Genomic DNA, 22,043 nt, shown 5'->3' with positions numbered 1-22,043 from the left:
TCATAGTATCGTTTTTCTGTAGATGCGTGTGCATTTGAAATATAAAATACATACATTAACGTAATGCCTGAGGTGCATTTGAATATCAGCTACTTGAAGCTATGAAGTCCAACAATAAGTGTTTCTTAAGATGATTTAAACAAGTAAGTACTAGTAGCCATATAGAGTAACAAATAATCAACCTCTTTTCTGGTTTACCAAGGGCCCAAGAATTGATTAGGAACTGGGACAAAAAAATTCTAGCAGATGAACCTGAAATAAACCTGCTCATTGTTTGGGGCAAAAATTGTAATACACACAAACACTCAAGGCCCTGTTAGTAGTGCTTATGTAGCTCATTCGAACAAACAATGACTTGAGTGTCTTAAAATAGTAATCTATAGACTGAAGAAATACAAACAGACACATTTTTATTTTGTAACACAGAAAATAATTACACACTGAGGTAAGTTGAATAATCCAGCTTCATAAAGGTCTCTGTCCTGCAGTGGCACACAATGACCAAGTATGTCCAAATATTTCACATAATGTTTGCAGAAGCTGTGTATTAAAAAAAAAAAATCATGAAGAGGTAAATCCATATTGTCAGCATCCATGGTCCATTACGGACCCAATCTCCAAATTAGCACAGTAGCAAGTTCAGCACTTTAACAAATATTGTACCTTTTTTCTCACAATAAAATAAAAATATATACCCCTGCAGGTAAACACTGTGGTGTTTCTTTATTGTTTTTTTAAGTATCCTTTTTTTAACATATGAGAGAAAGCATCAACTCCATATTAACTCACTTTTTTTTTTATTTTTTCAAGAGCTACAGTTTTCTGCTGATGAGGACTTGGCCTTGGCACATATTCAGAGGATTATGGGGAAAATGGTGTTTGTAGTCTGGAGGGTCAAAGTGTAGTTTCTCTGCATACACTGATGAGGTTTTGAGGCTGACGATCCGGGGGGGCGGGGACCTCTGTCTGACTGGATCCTCTGGGTGGACGGCGCAAAGATGAAGACGGCGAACTCAACGCCCCACAGCTCTGTAAATGCAGGTCTTCGTGAGCATGCTTCTTCCGGCTGCCCATGATCTTCTGTGACTGTGTCATCAACTACGTGAAGAATATGAGAAAAACAAACATCACCAATGTAATTCAGTTCAGTGATTTTTACGTTATACTAAGCAAAAGTAAAACTGTAAATGCGTCCATTTCAGATCGTAGGGTGGATATACAAAAATTCACCTGATCAATGATACTGGCGCTGAAAATGGCCTCCTCCATGTGTTTCTCATCAGATTTAATAACACATTTAATGCTGTTGACCACCTGCTGGACCTCTGGAGGTAAACTGCAGCTCGAGTGCTCCAGGAACTTGGCCACCAGCACTTTGGTGTCTTTGTAAGTTTTCAGGTCTGCCAGAGACTGAGGCCGTTCTGTAGACATTGAGTGAGGGATGTGAGGTTTGAGTTGGATGTCCAGCTTTCCGCCGTCCTTCTGCTTCTTGCCCCCTTGGCTGCTTTGTTTGGCAGAAGGGTGTCTGGCACTCTCAGACAGCTCCATACATGCTGTTAAAAGCAGTGCATTAGTGTGTTTATTCTAATAAATGTAATTTTACTTGGAATGAATAACTATGTTACATGGAAAACAGAAAAGAGGCACAACCTTGATCACAGGGAGTCTGTGGGGAGTCCTCAGGTGGATGGTTAGAAGCAGGAGCACAACGGTCACCTGCAAGTCAAGTCACATGCTGAGTACTTCAGACTGCTTATGGGTTATTAATGACGCAATGTGCTACTGATTTGCAAAGATCACATTTTTTCCTTTATGTACAACAAAGCAATGATTATATAAACTCAACAATTTACACGTACGTGATTGTCATAATGAGCTTAATCTGGCTTATTGTATTTTTAAACAAAATTTCACACGTTTAGTTTTTAATCTGAGTTGGCATGAAAACACGCATTGAAAAAGCTTCAGTCCTACTTCTGCGGAAATTAAGCATGCATTGCAAAAGTGTAAAATGATATAGTGTTAGAATGTATCGGCCAGTCTAACTAATAATAAACTGAATAGCACTTGCCTCATTAAATATTTATGCACTTATTCAGTCACACAACCTTTTGGGTGTTGCATTTTGATTCAGCATTTGAGGCAAAAACCGAAATGTCAAACAGTGATAGAACAAATCAATAGAGGTAAAAATCATAAGTACCATTATGATCCAAAATGTCTGCATATGACAAATACAGTACGGAATAAAGTAATATTGTGAAATATTGTAATAATTTTATTTTATTTTAGCAGTTATTACTCCAGTCTTCAGTATCACAGATTTGGTGTTCAAGAAATACTTCACCCAAAAATGAAAATTATGGCATATTTTACTCACCCCAAAGCCATCCTAGGTTTATAGGACTTTCTTCTTTCAGACAAACACAAGTCTTTTTTTTTTTTTTTTTTTTTTTTTTTTTAATTTCTAAGCTTTAAAATTATATAACATGAATAATTGACTGACTGAGTGACTGACCAATGGCTCATACGTCAAGTGAGAAGTTAGTCAAGTTAGCTCTCAAGTCAGTCAGTCAATTATTTATGTTCTAAATTTAAAACTAGAAATATTTTTGTTACAGAGCTTCAAAATAATAGCTGCTATATAGCCAAAATTACCAAGCTTGGAATAGTCAGCGTACATTTAAGAAAAAACAAAGTCATACACACTTAGGATGGCTTGGGAGTTAGTAAAATATGCTGTAATATTCCTATTACTTGAGGTTTACAAACGGAAAGTGTGAAGAATGTAAAAAGCTAAGCTAGGATTCTGTAAACCTAGGGTTTTAACTGAATGAAGTAAAAAAAACCTTTAGAGCCAGAGAGAGAAACAAGAACACGTACTTCTAGCTATGGAAGTACAGGATATAGGTTCACTAGTGGAACGCACAATCCTCGCCAGCTTCCGATAGCCTTTGGTGGCACGGAGTGTGCGGGGCCGATCTCGTTGACTGGGGTTGCTGAGAGCAGAGGTAGCATGGGGCTGAGAGGAAGAGGAGGACGGGGACCAGACGCTGAAGCACAGCCGGGTTCCTCGCAGCTGAGCGGTGGGTGACGGAGAGGTGCAGGCGGAGGGGGCCAGAGCAGAAGCTGTGGCGGCAGTGGAGGTCACTGCCGAGTTGGAAGCACATTGGGATGGTGCGCTTGGAGGGAAAAGAAGGGTAAGCTTCTTATTGGTTCGTTCTCTGTGCTGCGTGCGGGATGTGGGTTTAACCCCTGTAATCTCCTCCTTCTCAGGCACGTTAACAGCATCGGGTGACAGCTGGGGAGAGTGGGGCTTGGAATCCTGCGTGACAGAGGACTCGCTGTGGTCCAGTCGAGCAGGGGTCTGCCGCCTCTGAGACGAGTGGGTGCTGTGATCCAGACTTGTGCAGCTACCATCAGTGGGTACGATGCGCAAAGTGTCATATGGAGAGGAATCTGAGCCTTGCACTTCTAGAGAACACAGGTCTTCAGAGGAACAGCTGTGATCAGGGATGTCTGCAGTTTCAGACACCATAAGGGAAGCGCTATCAACAGAGGCTATGGGAACAGAGACCATATTGTTATATAACGATAATGACCGAAGGCTGCTGATCTTGTTTTGTTTATAGACGTATAATATAATGTATAAAGAACAACTGCCAATGTATGCAAAAACACTACCATTCTGTCAAATTTTTAATGTTTTGAAAGACGTCTCTTATAGCATGCTCAGAAAAATAGGCATTTAATGTTTCAAAACGATTTCTGTGTGATGTGTGTGAACATGTGTAATGAAATCTTCCGCCCTCATGTGAAATATGCTGATCATGCAGAATCCAACTGGAAGGACTGGATTTTGCTGAAAAGATTTTGCCAAGCCACAGCAAATTAAGTCAAGTTAATAATTCAGCATATAGTTGGACTAGTGCAACTCATTATATTATTAATATACTTGCTGATACCTAGTGCTATGTTAAGTCACAACCTAAATTTAAATTTTTTTTCAAATGCTTTACTGTACTTTTAATCAAATAAACACAGCCTTGGTGTGCATAAGATACTTCTTTTAAAGACATTAAAACTGATACCAGAATTCTTAAAATCTTACTAACACCAGAGCTTTGAAGGTTAGTAAGTAAAATCTTTTTCCATAGAAAACCTGGGTCCTGAAGCTATTAATAAATCAGACATTACAGATACATCACGCAAATGTTGAAGGAATAGAATATTTGAACGGTATGAAATGTATTTCAATCTATAGTCACTATGCATGGAAAAACCTCCTCACCCTGAGTGCTAAGGCCAGCTGTGGTGTTCCTTTCACACAGACTGGACTCTGTGACCTGTTGCTCAAGACTGGTGGTCATCTGGATGAGGAAGAAAAAACAAATAAATTAAATCATATGAACTAAAGCTCCCATCCCCTTTCATAGTTTTACTTAAATTAACCATTTTGAATAATGATTTAAAGTACTGTTGTATACATGTTTAATATTGTCAACTTCTTCAATTGTGTTAATATCAGAAATTACCTTTATTTTTAAATTTTTTATGTTGTTTTTCATTAATATTTTTATATTCAAGAGAGATGAAACTATAGCATTGTTGTATTGCGCCGTTATATATTGTTAAATCTCAATGAGCAGTTTAAAAATACTTTCGAGTGAACCTTCTGGAGAGGATGGTGATCGAAAACGGTCATACACCTGAGGAGGATAACAAATAACTGCAAAAGGCGGAGAATCAGACATGGGAACATCTGGCACTGAGCAGTCTGCAGCAGCCTGACATCTGGCACCACAGCACTGCTTTTAAACTACAGTGTTATCATGTGACCTGCAGGGGGCTCTCTAACATCACACTTGCACTTTAAACTTCTGCATTATTATGACTGCAAACCGTGCGGTTTCCATTAAAAAAAAAAAAAAAAAAAACCCTCATAACATGATTGATCCAAAACACATAAACGACTATACAGAGAATTTATCCTGTAAACAGAGAGCTTATTTCACAGCACAGATCGACTTTATAAAAATGTGGAAAATAAGCTGCAGGCTACAGTCAGTAGCTATAAATAAAGCTGACTATATCAATTTAAAAATATTACTTCCTGTCTCTTTCTAGTATTGCTGTTCTCAAATCATCTTGTGACTTGTGCTTCAGGTAAGAAACGGGCCTACTGATTGAAATGCCCCTGCTGTTTTGTTTGCAGATGGTTATCAATATCTCCACATGAGAAAGGTCTAAAATCAAGGAAACCTCTTGGGATTTTTATCCTTTTTTAACCACAGACTCCTTTAGGCAGCAAACAAATCTTCAAAATAACACGTAATCACAGGCTCGGTCGCTGGATTTGAAAGGTTTGGGTGGGTCTTTGTGCATCTTTTTTTTTGCAAATAGGACAGCTCTTGTTCCCTTTCATCAGGCGAAGAAGAGAAATTTGATGGGAAATCATTGTTCAAAAACAGGCCCTGCTCTCACTGTAAGAAAGCCCATTTCTTTTAAATGGAATGAAATTCCTGCCTATATTGCTGATGTGTTCCAGAGAAAATTATAATCCATTATACGAAGGCACTTGTATTAATTCCTTTCAGCCCCTCAAGTGCACCGAAGGACCTTTTGACTGTCGAGCTTTACACAGACAAATGAGTGTAACTGAAGAGGGGGAACATTGCTGAATTGGAGGTATGCTAACACATAGTCTGCTTTACTTTAAGACTGAAATTCCTCCAAACTACTAGTGCAACCTACAAGAATCCAGGAACTGCAATAAATACAGTAAAAGGATCAATGATGTGATGTTCATCAATAAATGTATTCACAAATTTGTAAAATGATGACTTTGAATAGAAATACTCCATCTCAAAATGAAACTTTTGGGTCCAAAAAGTAACAAACTAAATGTTCATTTTGGGGATGAGTAACCCTTAAAATACACCTCGTTTATAATGAGTGTGCTTTAATTTCTTAAATAAAATGAATTCTGATTATTTTGCCATGTGGTGTTATTCCAGAAAAGTCTCTTTTAAATGACTTTTTCAAAATTTATCATGAAAAATACAATCAGCCAAAATGCCATATATATATATATATATATATATATATATATATATATATATATATATATATATATATATATATATATATACATACATAAATTAAAACAATTAGTCATGCAACTTAATACTGATCATAAGACTAAAAATAAATAAAATATGTTATCTTAAATATGTTTGGTTGATTGGAATGTTTTTACAGGATCAATATTGATCCAGGAACATCTTGTACTCGGTGAAATCACGCTCAACCTATACGCTACAGAGCCAAATCATCATGCAATATTACAGTAGTGTGTAGAAAAGGCATCAGCACTTACCTGGCTGGCAGGTGTCTGTCCCACGACAGATTCATAGGGTGGAGGCAGCTCAGATGGATACAGAGCCCCAGGGCTGTTTATAGGCACCCCATAAATAGCACTGAAGGGAGAGTGTGGAAAGTCCAGATGCAACCCTCTAATGGACAGAGATGATAGTAAAACATGATTACAACACCGAATCAATGTTTCAACAAATTTGGGGGATGATAGGCCATTTAGGAGCTGTGGAAAATGAAACCATTTCCTCTTTATCTCATCGAGTTATATATCCCATTCTTTTAATTAAACAGACTCCCTCTGTCATAAAGGAGGGGAGGAATCTGTGTTTTTTCAAATGTCTCTTTGTGTATTACCACATCCTGACATTGATTGGGCTTTGAAGCAGCCCGTTTGTATGTTGGGCTGCTCTTGCTCTCTATGTATTTTACTGCTTTGTTGACACATTAGTGTGGCCGCGGGCTAAACAGCCTCATCAGCACGTTTTTTATGATGGGATGGTGGGCAGAGTGTCTCACAGTGCAACACAGAGAAATCAATGGTGGATTTACACCAGGCCACGGACACTGGCGCTCCATAATGTGGACTGTCAGAGCAGTTTGCATTAAGACATGCACTTATACAACATGGCGTTGGATGGGTCCAAACTCCCGTTAAATTAAAAAGATTGCATGTTTTGCATAATCATTCCATGGGGCAATTTCATAAATGTCTGCAAATCAATATATGCCCGAATGCAAAAAGTTTTTCTCAGAGCATAGCATTTGCAAACTGGGATCAAACTGTTTCTCAGATATAGTGCAATATCAGGTCATTTCGTGTGAGCTGGGGCGTGAGCTGTGTGTGCGGGTTTACCTCTGGCCCTCCATCACAGGAGTGCAGGTGTACTCTGGTGGGTAGTAGGGAGGAGGTGGGATGGGTGGGATGAACTCGTCGAAATCCAGTGTCTGGTGTAAGATGGTACCATGAGGGGTCATACAGTCCGCGCTCAAGGCGCGTGCTCTGTGTGGCATGAACTGATAAAAAAGAAAAATAAAGAACTTTAAACAAAAAAAACAACAACACATACAACTGTTCAAAAGTTAACGCTCATTAAGACTTTTTATTATGACAGTAATATTATGAAATATTTTATGACAGATTATGAATCAATATATTACTGTGACGCAAAGCTGATTTTCAGCAGCTATTACTAAAGTCTTCACTTTCACATGATTTTTTAGAAATAATTCCAATTTGCTCATATTATTATCAATGTTAATATTTTTGTACAGTTGTTGTTTTCCGTACAGGATCACATTTAGGATTATTTGATTAATAGAAAAGAAAAAATTAAAACAGAATTAAATTAAAATACATTTTTTCTTTACTCTCATTTTTAATCAATTAAATGTGTCTTTGCCAAATTATTAATTTAAAAAAAACCCTACTGACCACAAACATCTAAAGGCTATTGTTTTTTATGACCCTCTAATGATGAAACCATTCACTCTATAATTCTGCTCTTTGAAGTCACAGTTACATAATTTTCATTGTTTTGGACACAATGGTTTGCATGGATTGCCTTATTTGAACACAATGAACACTAAAAGAAGGATGTCAGTTGGGTAATACTGTTTTTCAAAAAAGACATAAGTAGGTCTGGATCTTTTGCAAGAATATGAGTACAGAGAGGATAGTTAGGGCCCTTTCTCACCCTGCTGAGACCCTTTGGCTAAAGAGTTTCATTTTATGCAATTTAACCCTCTGAAGCATTAATTATTAAACGGAAAGAAGGATTTTACTTCAAAGCAAAGAGTATAATCATTCCAAATATTCTTTTTCCTTCTTTTTTGATGTATTGAGAGATTTACATAATAGTCATTATCAGTTTCATCAGCCGTGTAGAATTTAGGTTATCGGGAAGAGAAAAATATACGGCATTAATTCATATAGAATCACGAGGAAGGGTCAAAGGTTATAGTTTAACTGCAAATTAATATTCTGTCATCAGCTACCCTCCCTTATGTCATTCCAAACTTTCAGAGCATGAAAGAAGACATTTTTAAGAATGTGATCATTCACTTCCATTGTATGGTCAAAAAAAATAAACATTTCTCAAAATATCATTATGTTCCACAAAATAAAAAAAATCACACAAACATGAGTGTGAGTAAATGATGACAGCGTTTTCTGGGTGAACTATACCTTTATATTCTGTCCACGAATCAGCCGGTGAAAAGTTCAGGCTGGAAGAGTAACTCATTTTGTGCCGTTCTATTGAGTTCAAGGATGGTTTTAGACCGTATTTATGATGATAATGCACTTTCCTGTTGATGTATTTTTAGAATATGTGAAGGCTCATCAACCAGAAGACACTGAAATCATCCTTGAATAGATCAATCTGATCCTTAAGCATCATTAAGAGAGGCAGTGACCATAAATGACAGATAAGCACAGCTAGCAACATAAAGGCATTACATCACAAAGCCAAAATCCTGATTCAAAATAACAGAATATTCTGTTTTTTGAATCTGGATTTCGGCTTTGAGAAGATACAAATGATCAGGCTGTGGTAAAATCACTTAATACAGTTGCAAAGGGAAAAGCTCCATGTAGTGCTTCACCTCATCCCTGCCCTCGGGCCTCTGTTGTCTCTGTGCATGGTCTGTGCAGCTGGTAACAGTGGTGATTTCTCGCTTTGCCACTCTGTGCCCCGAGTCGAAACTAATCCCACAACTGCTTCAGTGATTCTCAGAGCCGCAGCCATGCTAATATAACTCATCTCAATTCATCTCCCTGCGCCCATGCCTCTGTTGCAGCCATCCATGAGGCTGTGCAATTTACTGCAGCGCCCATAAACCGCACAAAGCCCACTCTTAAAGAATATTAAAACTTTATGTCCCACAAGTTTATTTTCTCTCACATAAAACAGGGTGGCTGAAAAAGACAGATTCACCAAAAGGCAGCGATGACAGATCCATGGTTCACCTCCACTGAGCATTGTAACGTCTGTGGTATCATCCTCATGTAATCGTACGCTTTAGAAATGAATAGTACTTCTGAAATATATGCTTGCTGTACAACCAAATAAGATGAGGACTCATGTCATAGCATCAAATTGCTCAGAAAAAGCTGTTTTATTCTGCATATAAATGTGATTATAAGTCTTTGCATGCAGAATAAATGAACAAATTAATCTTGGGTGACAAATGCGCCTGCAAATAGGTTTTTATTATGCTAGTTATAACCATACACATTAGATTTTGAGTGAAGTGATTTCTAGGCTGATACAGTAGGTATCAGAACTAAAAAAATTAACCCATGATGTAAGTATATACAGTAAACATACTTGCATGCCACATAAAAATAGCAATTATCGTCATCATTTAGCTCCACTCCTGTATGACTTTCATTTGTCCATGGAACATAAAAGAAGATATCTTGAAGAATGTTGATAACCAGACAGCTTCCCATGACTTCCATTATATGGAAGTACAATGGAAGTCAATTGAAAATGAAACTGTCTGGCTGACAACATTCTTTAAAATATCTTGTTCTGTGTTAATAAAATAAATGAATATAAAAACTAATTTTATACAAGTCTGGAATGACAAAAGGGTCAGAAAATGACAACAGAATCTTTTTTGGGGGGGTACACCATCCCTTCAACTATGAAAATATATTTTTCCATAAATTGGAACTAAAATCTTGTTGACTCAGATGCCAAAATATTTTTCATTCTTATTTTACTAAGTCCAAGACTATTCGATTATAAAAGGACAAGACGATCTAAAATTAACAATCAGTTTTCTCTTGGGAAAGAGTATGAAAATCCATTCGCAATTCATGTATGAAGACTACTTGAAGTCACAGTTAATGTTAATCTTTTCTTTATATTGCTCTGAATTGTGCTTCATGAAAAACATTATTTAAGCCAGCATAAGATGCACTTAGTGAAATCTGATTAAATTGCCTTTTATCTTGATGGTTATAAGTATATACTATAGACTATTTCTCTGGCATTTCATTAATTATACTATTACATTTTCACTTGCCTTGATCATCTGATCTTTTCTCCATGATGTAATGTGCATTAACGCACTCAGAAAGACTCACACTCATTGTGGTATGGATCACACTTACCATCTGTAGTAAATCAGTAGAAACCATTTGCATACAGCACACGGCCGTGGCCAGAGCACACACAATGGTGGAGATAACATTCAGTGCACACACGCTGAAAAGCAGCTCCTGGGAGATAGAGAGAGAAATGGAGAGACAGGGATAAGAAGAGAGAGAACAAGAAGGTGTGAATCAAAGAGAAAGAGACACAGAGAGACAGAAGGAGAGTGAGAAAAAGACAGAAAATAAATGAGAGTGGCAATTGTTTCTTTGCAAAAACCTCAGCTTGGCATGAACATTTATTGTTCTGTTTCTCAGAGCGAGAAAGCCGCGTAAAAACGGCAGGCAGGAAAGAACAAATGTGTGGAAGAGGGAGAGTGGCTATGACATAATGGATAAGAGGGATAATGGTGTCACAAAAGTGGGACTTTAGCATGGCATTATCATTGTGCAAAAGATAAGCACAAAAAGCTGAAATAAAAGGTGGGACGGGGAAAGTCCTTGTGCAGCCTTAAAAATACAATCCCATTCAGTGACTCATTTCATTCCCACGTCCTGATTCAGCTGATCTGATTTGATTTTGTACGTTTCAGTTACAATATCTACTGTTAAAATGTAACAAATTTACACATAATCTTATGACCACTTTGTTTATAAACTCCAACAAAATGTAACATGTATTGATACGTTTGTACTGAAAGAAAACAAACGTATAGAGTAAAGGAAATCAAATATATTTTTAAAGCATCAAACCATAACACATATCGCATATTATAACACGTTAAAGGGATAATTCACTCTGTCATTAGCTACTCACCCTCATGTCACTCCAAACCCATAAGACCTTCTTTCATCTTAGGGACACAAATTAGATTTCTGATGAAATCTGTGAGCTCTCTGACCCTCGATAGACGCCAAGGGTACTATTACGATCAAGGCACAAAACATTAAGGACATCGCTAAAATTGTCCATGTGACATCAGTGATTCAACCCTAATTTTATGATGCTATGAAAATACTTTTTGCGCGCAAAGAAAACAAAAATCATTTTATTCAACAATTTTTCTCCTGCAAGTTACAACCTTCCACATTATGGAGAGTATCACGACACATGCGTGTGTTTTCCTGCACATAAACAACACGCATGTGGTGCTGCTGATGTATAACATGCATGCACTGTGCCTTGTTTACGTGTAGAGGAAAGAGCATGTATGCGTGAACAAAGTTCCTGTGGGTTTGGAATGACTGTGTGAGTAATGAACAACAGAATTTACATTTTTGGAAGAACTATCCCTTTAACCCAAGCGGGAGCAGTTGAGGAAAGCAATGACACTAACGCAATACAGCATGTAGCCACTGTGAATGGTGAGTCATTAGCGGAAAGGGATCACTGAAATAAAAACCAAAGTAAGTCGCTGGCAATGTTTGAAATTCTACCAGACTGAGTACATTCAGTTTATACGACAGCCCATCACACACACCTGCTATCAGAGCCCTGTTTGATATACCGTTGTGACAAGATGAAATGTATGTGACCCAGTGATGTCCTCAAGGAAAATGTTGAATTCCTAAACATGCACAAGCCCTTTAGGTGAAAGGAGCCCATCCTAAGACGACTGGACAGGCCTAACCACTTCTACATGACTGTACAATCATCTAACCCCCCGGAAAGGCCAAGACCCCCTCTTTGGGGGAGGAGGATGTGTTTATACAAATGCACACAAAAAGCTCTGGAAAGAAGTGAGCTTTTTGGTCTAATTTTATATTATTTTTTTAAAATGTTTTAAATAAAATATTCATTTAAAACCACACTACGCCAGTACACAGTACTTGCTACATTCCAAATCAGACATCAGTAATGATCATTATAAATGACAACTTGCTATTCAGTAAGTGCAGATGTTGATTCAGAAATGACTGAATCGATGAGTATATTAAAGGGTTAGTTCCCCCAAGAATGAAAATTCTGCAATTAATTACTCCAAACCCCTAACACCTCTGCTCACCTTTGGAATGCAAATTAGGATATTTTTGATGCATTCTGAGAGATCTCTGACTCTTCAAAGACATCAATAGAATTAACACGATGAAAGTCCAGAAATGTAGCGATGAGATCGGCAAATAATCTATGCGCCATCAGGGGTTCAACAATAATTTCACAAAGCTGCAAAAATAATTTGTACGACATCGCTTGGGCACTTTCACATTAAACATTGGTAACACATTTCTATATGAATATTTTAGATCAATGTCGTGGGGCCTTTTTGTGTCACCTGGTTGCCTGTTGACAACCATTTTCCAAAGCTGCCTGGCAACATTGCTCAAAAAGTTGCTCAGGGTATCATCAGCCTTAGAGTGAGAGCATCTCCATCCATTCTCCACAATCAGCACTGCTCTATCCAACTAACACCCTCCTTAAAAACAAACAAACAAAACAAAAAGAAGAAAAAAACGTGAGAAAGAGTGGAATTATGACATCCACAGAGTCAGATCGACAGTTAGGCAAATTAAGAAAAAAACTTATGTAACGTCAACGCATATCAGGAGCTCCCTTATTGGTTATGCTTTCAATACTGGAGAGCAAAAGATACATTCTTAGATTATTTTATTAGTACATGAACGCTATCTTACACATTTTATCTCCCTAATAGATTAATTTGAAATAAGTTTATAATGCATGTTCAGTATTCCCAATTCAGAAGACAGAGCCTGTGTCTGAATGTTTCTCATACTCGCTCCTTTCTGCCACACGGATGAGCTGTCCACACTTGCCACACTGGCTCGGCCTGTTTCTCGTTTATACTCACGTGTCTGTTAATATGGATGATACTTGATGCACACGCGTGACTTGTATCCATGTTTGAAACAAATGTAAATTCAGTCTCAATGCTTGCTTATTTTACTAAAAATATCAAAATAATCAAAATAAATTTGACAAAAATCAAAATAAATTTGACAAAAACTAATAAGCGTATGTAATATTTTAATAATCAACAAAAAATACAGTTCTTTATTAAAAAAAAAAAACATTTCCTGTGAAATTCAGTAATAAATAAATTCTGTGAAATTAGTTATAACAAATCTTTCCTACTAACAAAAACATTATAATAACAAAAAAAAAAAAAAAAAAAAACAATAGATTCTTTCCCAATGCGCAATGGAAAATGTAATATTTTAAATTAAACTATTACATTTTATATTTATGTAAAAGGGTATAATGGGCATTGCATGGGTTTTAATGTAAACTAAAATGGTCTCTACTGGTATTTGATGGTCTCTATTGGTGGGATGTAATACGACAGATAGCAACCAATAGAACAACAGTAATTCCTACTGGAATAATGCCTAAAACAAAACAAAACAATTTCTTTAATAGTTTAATGGAAACTAGGAATTTCTGTCATGGTTTCTATTGCTTTTTTTAGCAGCATAAAAATACTCATAATCTGCTGCACATTTTGGACAATATTGTAAATCAAATCGCAATATCTGTAAAAAAACCAAAAAAGCTAGATATCATTCCCAAATCACATAGCCCTAGTGGATAGTTTCCAAAATTGTGCTTGGAGAACAGCTTTGTAGCAACATGAGAGTTTGTAATTAATGACTGAATTTTACTTTTTGGAAGAACTATGCATTTAAGTGAAATATTTTGTCAGACTGATTTATAGTCTTTTTGAACAGTTCTCGTTTGAACAGAAGAGTCATTTGCTCATCAATTGAACTGGTTCAGATGATTTGTCTCTGAATGCAGCTTGCTAGTACTACTTAACAGAGAGAAGTGTTTCTAGCCTAGACATATTATCTGTATGTCTGTTTCTATAGACTATATCCTATTCAGACCTTAAACTCACACTGGGTAAAAATATGATTTCTGTTGTTGTGCTGTAGTTTCGGTGGCAGTGGCAAAAAGTGGTAAACAAACAGCTCAAGACAATATGAATCTAGACAAGAAGCTAATGTTATGACTGGATTATTTCTAGTAGGATTCAGAACTAGCCCGGACGGTTGTGTTTCAGCAAATCTAACAGAGGTACTAGGTCAGCTCCACTGAGAAACACCTGCTCTTCTCATTCTGAGCCAGCAGTGCTAACTCCTGTCTCCCTGACGACAAGCAGAACAAAAAAGAGAGATGAAAGTGCATGCCTGTACCACACCACCTTCGTCCTGATCTGAATCTTTTTTTGCATTCACTTAATATTAACGAGGGTCTAAACCAGTTACCAGCGATTGCTGGACTGCAAACTGACACAATAGCACTGACACTGGCAAACATCTTAAGGTATTATAAAAACGTCCTGAAGGAAAACGAGTGTGTAATTATGAAACACACCAGTGGGATATAATAGCCCTTACAATGAGGGAGCCACATGATGTGATATGCCAATGAGTCATAACATTAATTGCACTGATGGTCTTTATAGGCATCTCAGTTGACCTGACTGGCCATGAAAAGACATGAAACCTTCAGACATCAATAAAATATAAATCTTATTGATGCTTCATAACTCCATCTGAGTAAGTGCTACTGATATCATATAGATCATCTACAGTCAAATAATACAGGTTTGCCTTTTTCCTCAAAAAATTCAGCAATGTAAAAGGCTGGCTGAGGAAATTAATTTATATAGTCCTGAGTTGCTATTGTCGATTAAAATGAATGGTTTTGGTAATTAAAATATAAATATTAGAAGAATAAATAACAAATGAAAATTAGGAATGTTGCATATATGTAAATATATATACTTTCAAGTTGTGCAGAAAATTTTACATAACCAGCTATTTTCATTCTTAGCAAGGTAAAGCTTTTACTGTAATTTGCACTGTAGAATTAATCAGCAGACTTGAAAAAATACAAATCATCTGAACTAAGGTGGTACATTTATGAAGACACAAAAAACACAAAGCATAAGTATAAGCAAATTTGTGGAAGCCTCACATTACCACAAACCGTTTCAAAAGCTGCCAAATGCGCCGGGATCATGGCTAGCATGAGTGAATTGCTTAGACACTGGAAAGGGAACCAGCGGCGAACGCTAATTGAAGATGCATAACTAATGATGACTGAGTCTCATCTGCATATTAGAGAGAGACCCACAGTGCAACACGAAGAGACGTGTCCAATAAGGCAGACGTTTGCGGGAATAGCGTGTAATTCTTGCTCTGCTAAATCGTTCAAATATTCTCTAAAAGCCAAACAAAAAAAAAAGTTTGAAAATGTAGAAATCCCTAGAGGAAATGAGCATGGGAACAGAGTCAAAAATACTTCTCCGGGCTATAAGTATGATATTTTACCAGTGCGTTTCCTAAAAATATACTGTAAAGCTAAATATTTTTGCTCCTCAAAAACATTTAAAATCAAATAGCAGAACAAGACTACAAACCAAACTTTGTATATACTATAACAACAACAACACATAATCCCAAGGAAAAAAAACATATAAAATTTATGTATAATATAATAAAAAATGTATAATATGATCGCAATGCGAGTCATATTAATTCACTAAATAAACACTACATATTCATAACAATGAAGGCACTTTTCATCCGAGGTGACTTACAGTGCCGTCTCTGCTGGGACAATACCCTTGGAGTGAGTTGGGGTTAAGTGCTTGCCTACAGGTACAATGGTGCCAGAGAAGATTGAGGTAGTTTTACATCATCCCTACCTGGATCTAAAATTGCAGATTTTAACTCTAAAAATAGATTACTACTAAATGTTTTCTTTTACTCTACATTGAGATCCATTCAATTTCTACTCTCTGTTATTCAGAGTGTGTATACTACTTCTCATACACTCGGTGTCAGTCAGAAAATACTTTTTCTGTATAAAACTGATCAACTGGCACAGTAAAAAGAATAAAATACTTTTATTTCAAATAAACACGGCTCTTTGGGACTTTTCTATTTATAAAGATTTCAACAAAAAATATAATCAGCACAACTGTTAATAAGAAATGCCTCTTGGGCACCAAATTGGCTTTTTTGAATGATTTCTGAATGATCATGTCTGGAGTAATGGCTGAAAATGAAAATGAAAATACATCTTTTCCATCAAAGGGAAGTATGATATTTAAAAATATTTAGAAAACTGTTAACAATATTTTACAAATATATTGTTTTTACCATATTTGTCAGCAAATAAATGCAGCCCTTATTAGAATAATAAAAAATCTTACTCACCCCAATCATTTGAACAGACCTTTTAATTTTTAAGGAATATAGCTAAAAGGTACTTGACTGTTTTCTCTAGTGAAGCCACCATTTGATTTATTCTTTTAGACATTTCTAATAAAAATAAGAGTTTTTAATCTGGTTAATTACATAAGATTTTCAAACAATATAAGTATGCTTTCTAATGAATCTAATGAAAATGCAAAAACATTGTGTGTTCTCAAATTAATCAAATAATCATCATTTACATGTCTAATTTTTTTTATTGTCCTAATTTACTTGTCTAATCAAATATTCATTAACTGAGGCGAATTAGGGGAAAAAAAGTATAATTAGAATGATAAAAAAAATCATAATACTGGGATGTCAAATTGATAAAAGAGGCTATTAAAGAATGTAAAGAAAATTAGCTGGCTATTTTGATGATGTTCTGAAATCAATTCCAATCATCAAATCTCATCTTATTAACTTGGTTAAAAGATACAGATACCAGGATTTAACATCCTCCCACACACACACACACACACACACACACACACACACACACACCCTTCAGACGGAGACGTATGGTGTTGCAGTCCCTCAGCGGGTTGAGTTTAAGCGTATCTCCCAGATTATTACAGGTGGATCTCAGGTGCTCGAGCTCACAGCAGACACACACACCGTCACTGTCAAATTTGATCTGCAGAAGTGCAGAAACAAACTGATTTCAGTTTCATGCAAGTCAAATGTATTTCTGCATAAAATGGACAATAAATTGTGAATGCTCAAGGAGAAAACAAACACGTAAACAGGCCAGGGACAATTGTAACACACTAGATTCCTTCCATCACGAGTACGATGTAGTGATGACACTTGTTCAGCAGACGTGAAATAGTGTTCCCCGTCTGCCTGAGAGAAGCAGAATCATTTTACCCCTTGAGAAATTGACTAAAAACTAATTTTGTGGTACGTCCAAATTGTTCTTCTGCATTGATGCCTTGAATTTAAACTTGAAGGTTAAAAATTAAAAGACAGATATTAATAGCTGTCTGGGTCATATTTATAAAAGGCACAGATTCAATTCAAATCATTTTCAGTGAACACTTTAACCACTTTTCTTTTACATGAAGTTGCTGCATATTTGTGAAAGCTCAATGTATTAAAAGAAATAAAGAGAAATCACTCAAGCATTCCACATTAATAACTCTCCTATATTCTTAAACCTAACAGCATTAGCCCAGTTGTACACGTTTATTAAGAAAGATCTTAATAAATCCCATACATCGTGGTCCAGCATTATAAGCGCTTTTTGTGTTAGACTGAAACGAAGTCGCCATTTGACCTATATTGCACAAAAGCAATGTGTGAACTTTGCAAGCAGGGGTTAATTGAATCGAGGAAACAACTTCATTAATATTTCAGTCATGGCAGGATCGTGTCTCTGAGGAGGCGAACGTTCAGTAGGCAGAGAGAAGAGATGCTTAATCCAACACGCTAATCCCTAAATCAGGTGAAGAAGAGACTGATGGAGACACAAGTCTGTCTTTAGCCCGGTCTGAACCCGTAGACAAAGGGAGGGATAATTACCTGACCTGTTTTTGCACAACAACACCAGGTGAGAAATGCCATTGGGTTCTCAATGTCATGTTTCCATGACAACAGGTGATTAAGACAGTATTTTGTTTCTGCTCAATTACGGAGAATTACGGGAGGATTATGAATGGCCTGTTTAAGGAGAGGACAATGGAAAGATCTCCATGTTATTAATTTTTTAAATTAGTATCTTGTGAGACAAACTCCCCACTGTGGATTGAGTGAGACTTTAAATGCCTGGCGAAATCTAATCACCACTGGCGTCCGCTTTCTTAAAAGAGTCATTAAATTAATATTTAAACAAATAAAATATATTGGATAAGAATTAGACCATTTCCCACTGATTTCACAGACCATAAAATGTCACAATTTAAGCTTCTTTTTATTGCTAGGAGAAAAAGGTGCCATCATTTATATTTGATTACAAGAATGTATGATTTCACATCAACCGCAGTGAGTTCTTCACAGACAATACGATTGAAATCACCTGAACGTTTCATCTTTATGACATATTCAGTCTATTGAGCTCATGCCACATAATGACGTGTTTGCTCAATCCTTTGTGAGATGAATCATTACAGCATTTCAGGTTCAGTTTCAAAGAGCCATCAACACTTTCACTATGCATTCATCTCAAAAACATCTGATAATTATTTTTAAAGCAAGGTTTTTTTCTTTCTTTCTTTTATCATGAAAGCGTGTTCCAACTGACTGCCCACTACACAAGACAGTTTCTAATTACCTCGGAACGGGATAGATATTATTTAACTCGCTGCTGAATCACTGTTTTTTATGTTTTAATAAATATAAACACTGACTGCTTTCAGAACAAAATCTACAAATTTGACAAATACTAAAAAGATACAAAAAAAATAAAATAACGGTGACTTGTATGCATGTTAAAGCAGAAATTTCTGTTGAAAATGCAAGCCACAAACGTAATAGATCACTGATACTAGAATGACGCTAAAACAAATTTAAAGCCTCCATCCATAAACTGAAAACCAGCCAAGCATTTAATTGTGTTTGAAACAAACAAATAAGAATTACCTGGTGATTAATGTACGTGGAGATATGGATGCGGAATAATCAATAACCGTAAGATCTTCAGCTAATCTCCCACACGTTTCAGAAACAGTGGATTTAGTCCTGTTTTTTTTTTTTTTTTTGGGTAAATTTTTTTATCGCTTTTGCATAAAGAGGGTCATACACAGATGTATACAACTGCTTCTTCAAAATATACCAAACAGACTGACCCTCTGAGCCCCCCAAACACCCACCCAGTGGTCCTCATATAATCATTCAGAAATATATACAATAAATAAATACTAAATTTTAAACCGTCTACGATATGACAAACCTAAATGAAGTAACACATAGATCATGTTGAAATTTGTAATTATACTCGGCCTATGTTTTATTTAAAAAAATAAATAAAATAAAATAAAAACATACATATTATGTTAATTCGCCACCAGTTCTGAAAACTGTAACTCATCTGATTATTTAGTTATTTATTGCTTCCACAGCAGGCAGATAAATGGTCTTAGAGCCGGAGAGGGGTGTCCAGTTCTGGATAACAGAAATGGGGGAAGCCGTGCTGAGCTGTTATGCTGCGCTGGGCCAGCACTGGACCCACTGTAGAGCTCAATAGAAAACACAACAAAGACTGACTGCTGTATTAATCTTCTTTATAAGCCTTCATTCAAAGAACACAATGGGCAGCACACAAGCATACTGTGCCATTCATTGAGGATATCCTTCAGTATCAAAAACAACAATTTAGAGGTATTATGATTTGCCATGAAAAAATAAGAAAAACTGGCTTTTTAGATTTCATGTTTTAGCTTTACAATTTAGTCAATTTATAACTTTTATATTCATAACTGTAACACAGTAAAAACACTAAATAAACTCAGGCCATGATACATTCAGTATGCTTTCTCGGATTCTAACAACATTTAAAGAATTCCTCTCTTAAGAAAGCAAAAGTAGACATCATGGCCAATATATGTGATGACAATCGAAGATTATGTTTTTTTGATGTTGTTGAGTTTTTTGTTTTTTTTTGCTAAAAACCTCCTGTGAGCTTTGGTAGCCAATCAGACAGATGTTTTATTGAGAACAAAGGTGGTGGGTGTTAATATTTATTTCTGCTCTAACAGAATATTATAGGACGTGCAAAATGGGTCCCGACAGACATTTTCATTCTCTCTTCCTTAGCGGCTGGTTGTTGAGCTAATTTACTGAGATCTTGACAAGGGCATTGTGTTAATGAATGATGCTCCTGGGAGCTATAATTGCTCAATTGATTGATTCTTTAGTGACAGGCTAGTTTTGAGTGGCTGATAAAATGACACAGGTTTAGGACTGAGCTATTTTCGATACGCTATTTTGGATTTCGGACATGCAGATCTATTTGAGGTTTCCTTTACAACAAAGAAGTGATTTCAGACATGGCTCTCTCACCAGCTGACAGTCCTCCAGAGAGTTGACCAACTGGGCATTCTGACAGGAAAGGATGGCTCCTGCAAGGTTCAGCATCACGCACACAGCAGACAACAGCATGAAGAAAGTTATCTGTGGAGAAAGGAATGGAACAGACTGTCAGTTTCAGAGGTTATGGTGGTATATTAAGCCTACTAATAAATAAAAAACAGTAGGACGCGATTTCTCATCTCATTAAACAGGCTTCGCAGAACGATTCCACATAAAGGGTTGCCACATGTTTTGGCCAACAAAAGTCCATGAATTTTTACGTTTTGAATACTGTGATGTTTCATTATTCTTTAATGAATAGAAATCACATACATTACAAATATTTTATAATTGTCTTTAGTCTGAAATAAGTGTCCTTACACTGAAAAAAAGATTCAATGAATTTATAAAGATGTAAACTTGAAATTTCGAGTTATAAATTCAGAACTGAAAGATATAAAGTCGCAATTATGAGAAAAAAAATCTGAACTGCATGATATAAAGTAATAAAATCAGAATTGTAACTTTTTATCTTGGAATTCTGACTTTTATAACTCACAATAACGATTTCATATCACACAATTCTGACCTTTTTATTTAAATCGTAAGATATAAACTTGCAATAGGCGAGTTATAAAGTCCAATTTTGAGCTAAAAAATGACTGATTTGATATTGCAATTTTATTTCTCGCTATTCTGAAATTATAACTTGCAATTGCGACTATATACTTTATAACTCACAATTCTAACTTTATATATCTCGCAATTTTGAGAAAATAAGTCAGAACTGCAAGTTTGTATCATGCAATTCTGGGAAAAAAAAGTCTGAATTCTGAGACAAAAATTATTCAGTGGCGGAAACAGGCCTCCATACCTTAGAACAATTTAATGCATGCTTTCCAAAAAAAACCTTACTCCAAAATACTGAACAGTATTGCATATCATGTATGCACAATCATAATAATAATGTCGATGCAGGCTGTTCAGCACAACTATAAAAAGAGATCATTTTACTTACTTTAATTCTACTTTTTCACAATTTTAATTTTTATTTCTTCAGGTTTTCCATGTACACGACATCTGTGCAAGATCTCTCTATCTTTTATGGATTCCCCTCATTCCCCTTTTTTGTAATTTGTAATCCTGCTGCTTAGTTTATTTGTTAAAACATAGCCATTGCACAGAATGGAATAATCATTACCTGAGTGTGTTTAGTTTTATCAGACCAAAAAATAAACTAATTGTGGTTTATGGGACTTGACGTAAGAACGTGAAAGATCGAATGTGATTGATCCGAACTATTCATCCACGGGGAAAGCGAAAGGAACAGATG

General features: G+C 36.1%; 1 protein-coding gene across 1 annotated transcript in view; it reads right to left on the bottom strand.

Annotated features, from left to right (window-relative positions):
• Positions 1-405: 405 nt before the first annotated feature.
• Positions 406-22,043, bottom strand: part of fam189a1 (family with sequence similarity 189 member A1) — an 83,232-nt gene continuing 61,594 nt past the window's right edge. Inside the window, exons 3-12 of the mRNA XM_043243429.1 lie at positions 20,702-20,812; positions 17,207-17,339; positions 10,502-10,608; positions 7,232-7,392; positions 6,380-6,515; positions 4,292-4,370; positions 2,884-3,561; positions 1,651-1,716; positions 1,231-1,553; positions 406-1,098 (exon numbers count right to left, since the gene is read on the bottom strand). Of these exons, the coding sequence (XP_043099364.1) occupies positions 895-1,098; positions 1,231-1,553; positions 1,651-1,716; positions 2,884-3,561; positions 4,292-4,370; positions 6,380-6,515; positions 7,232-7,392; positions 10,502-10,608; positions 17,207-17,339; positions 20,702-20,812 (1,998 nt within the window). The 3' untranslated portion in view covers positions 406-894. The remainder of the gene's footprint in view (positions 1,099-1,230; positions 1,554-1,650; positions 1,717-2,883; positions 3,562-4,291; positions 4,371-6,379; positions 6,516-7,231; positions 7,393-10,501; positions 10,609-17,206; positions 17,340-20,701; positions 20,813-22,043) is intronic.

This window comes from Puntigrus tetrazona, chromosome 7, assembly GCF_018831695.1.
Source record: "Puntigrus tetrazona isolate hp1 chromosome 7, ASM1883169v1, whole genome shotgun sequence".
NCBI classification, from domain to species: Eukaryota; Metazoa; Chordata; class Actinopteri; order Cypriniformes; family Cyprinidae; genus Puntigrus; species Puntigrus tetrazona.
This window is presented reverse-complemented; position numbering and strand designations above follow the sequence as displayed.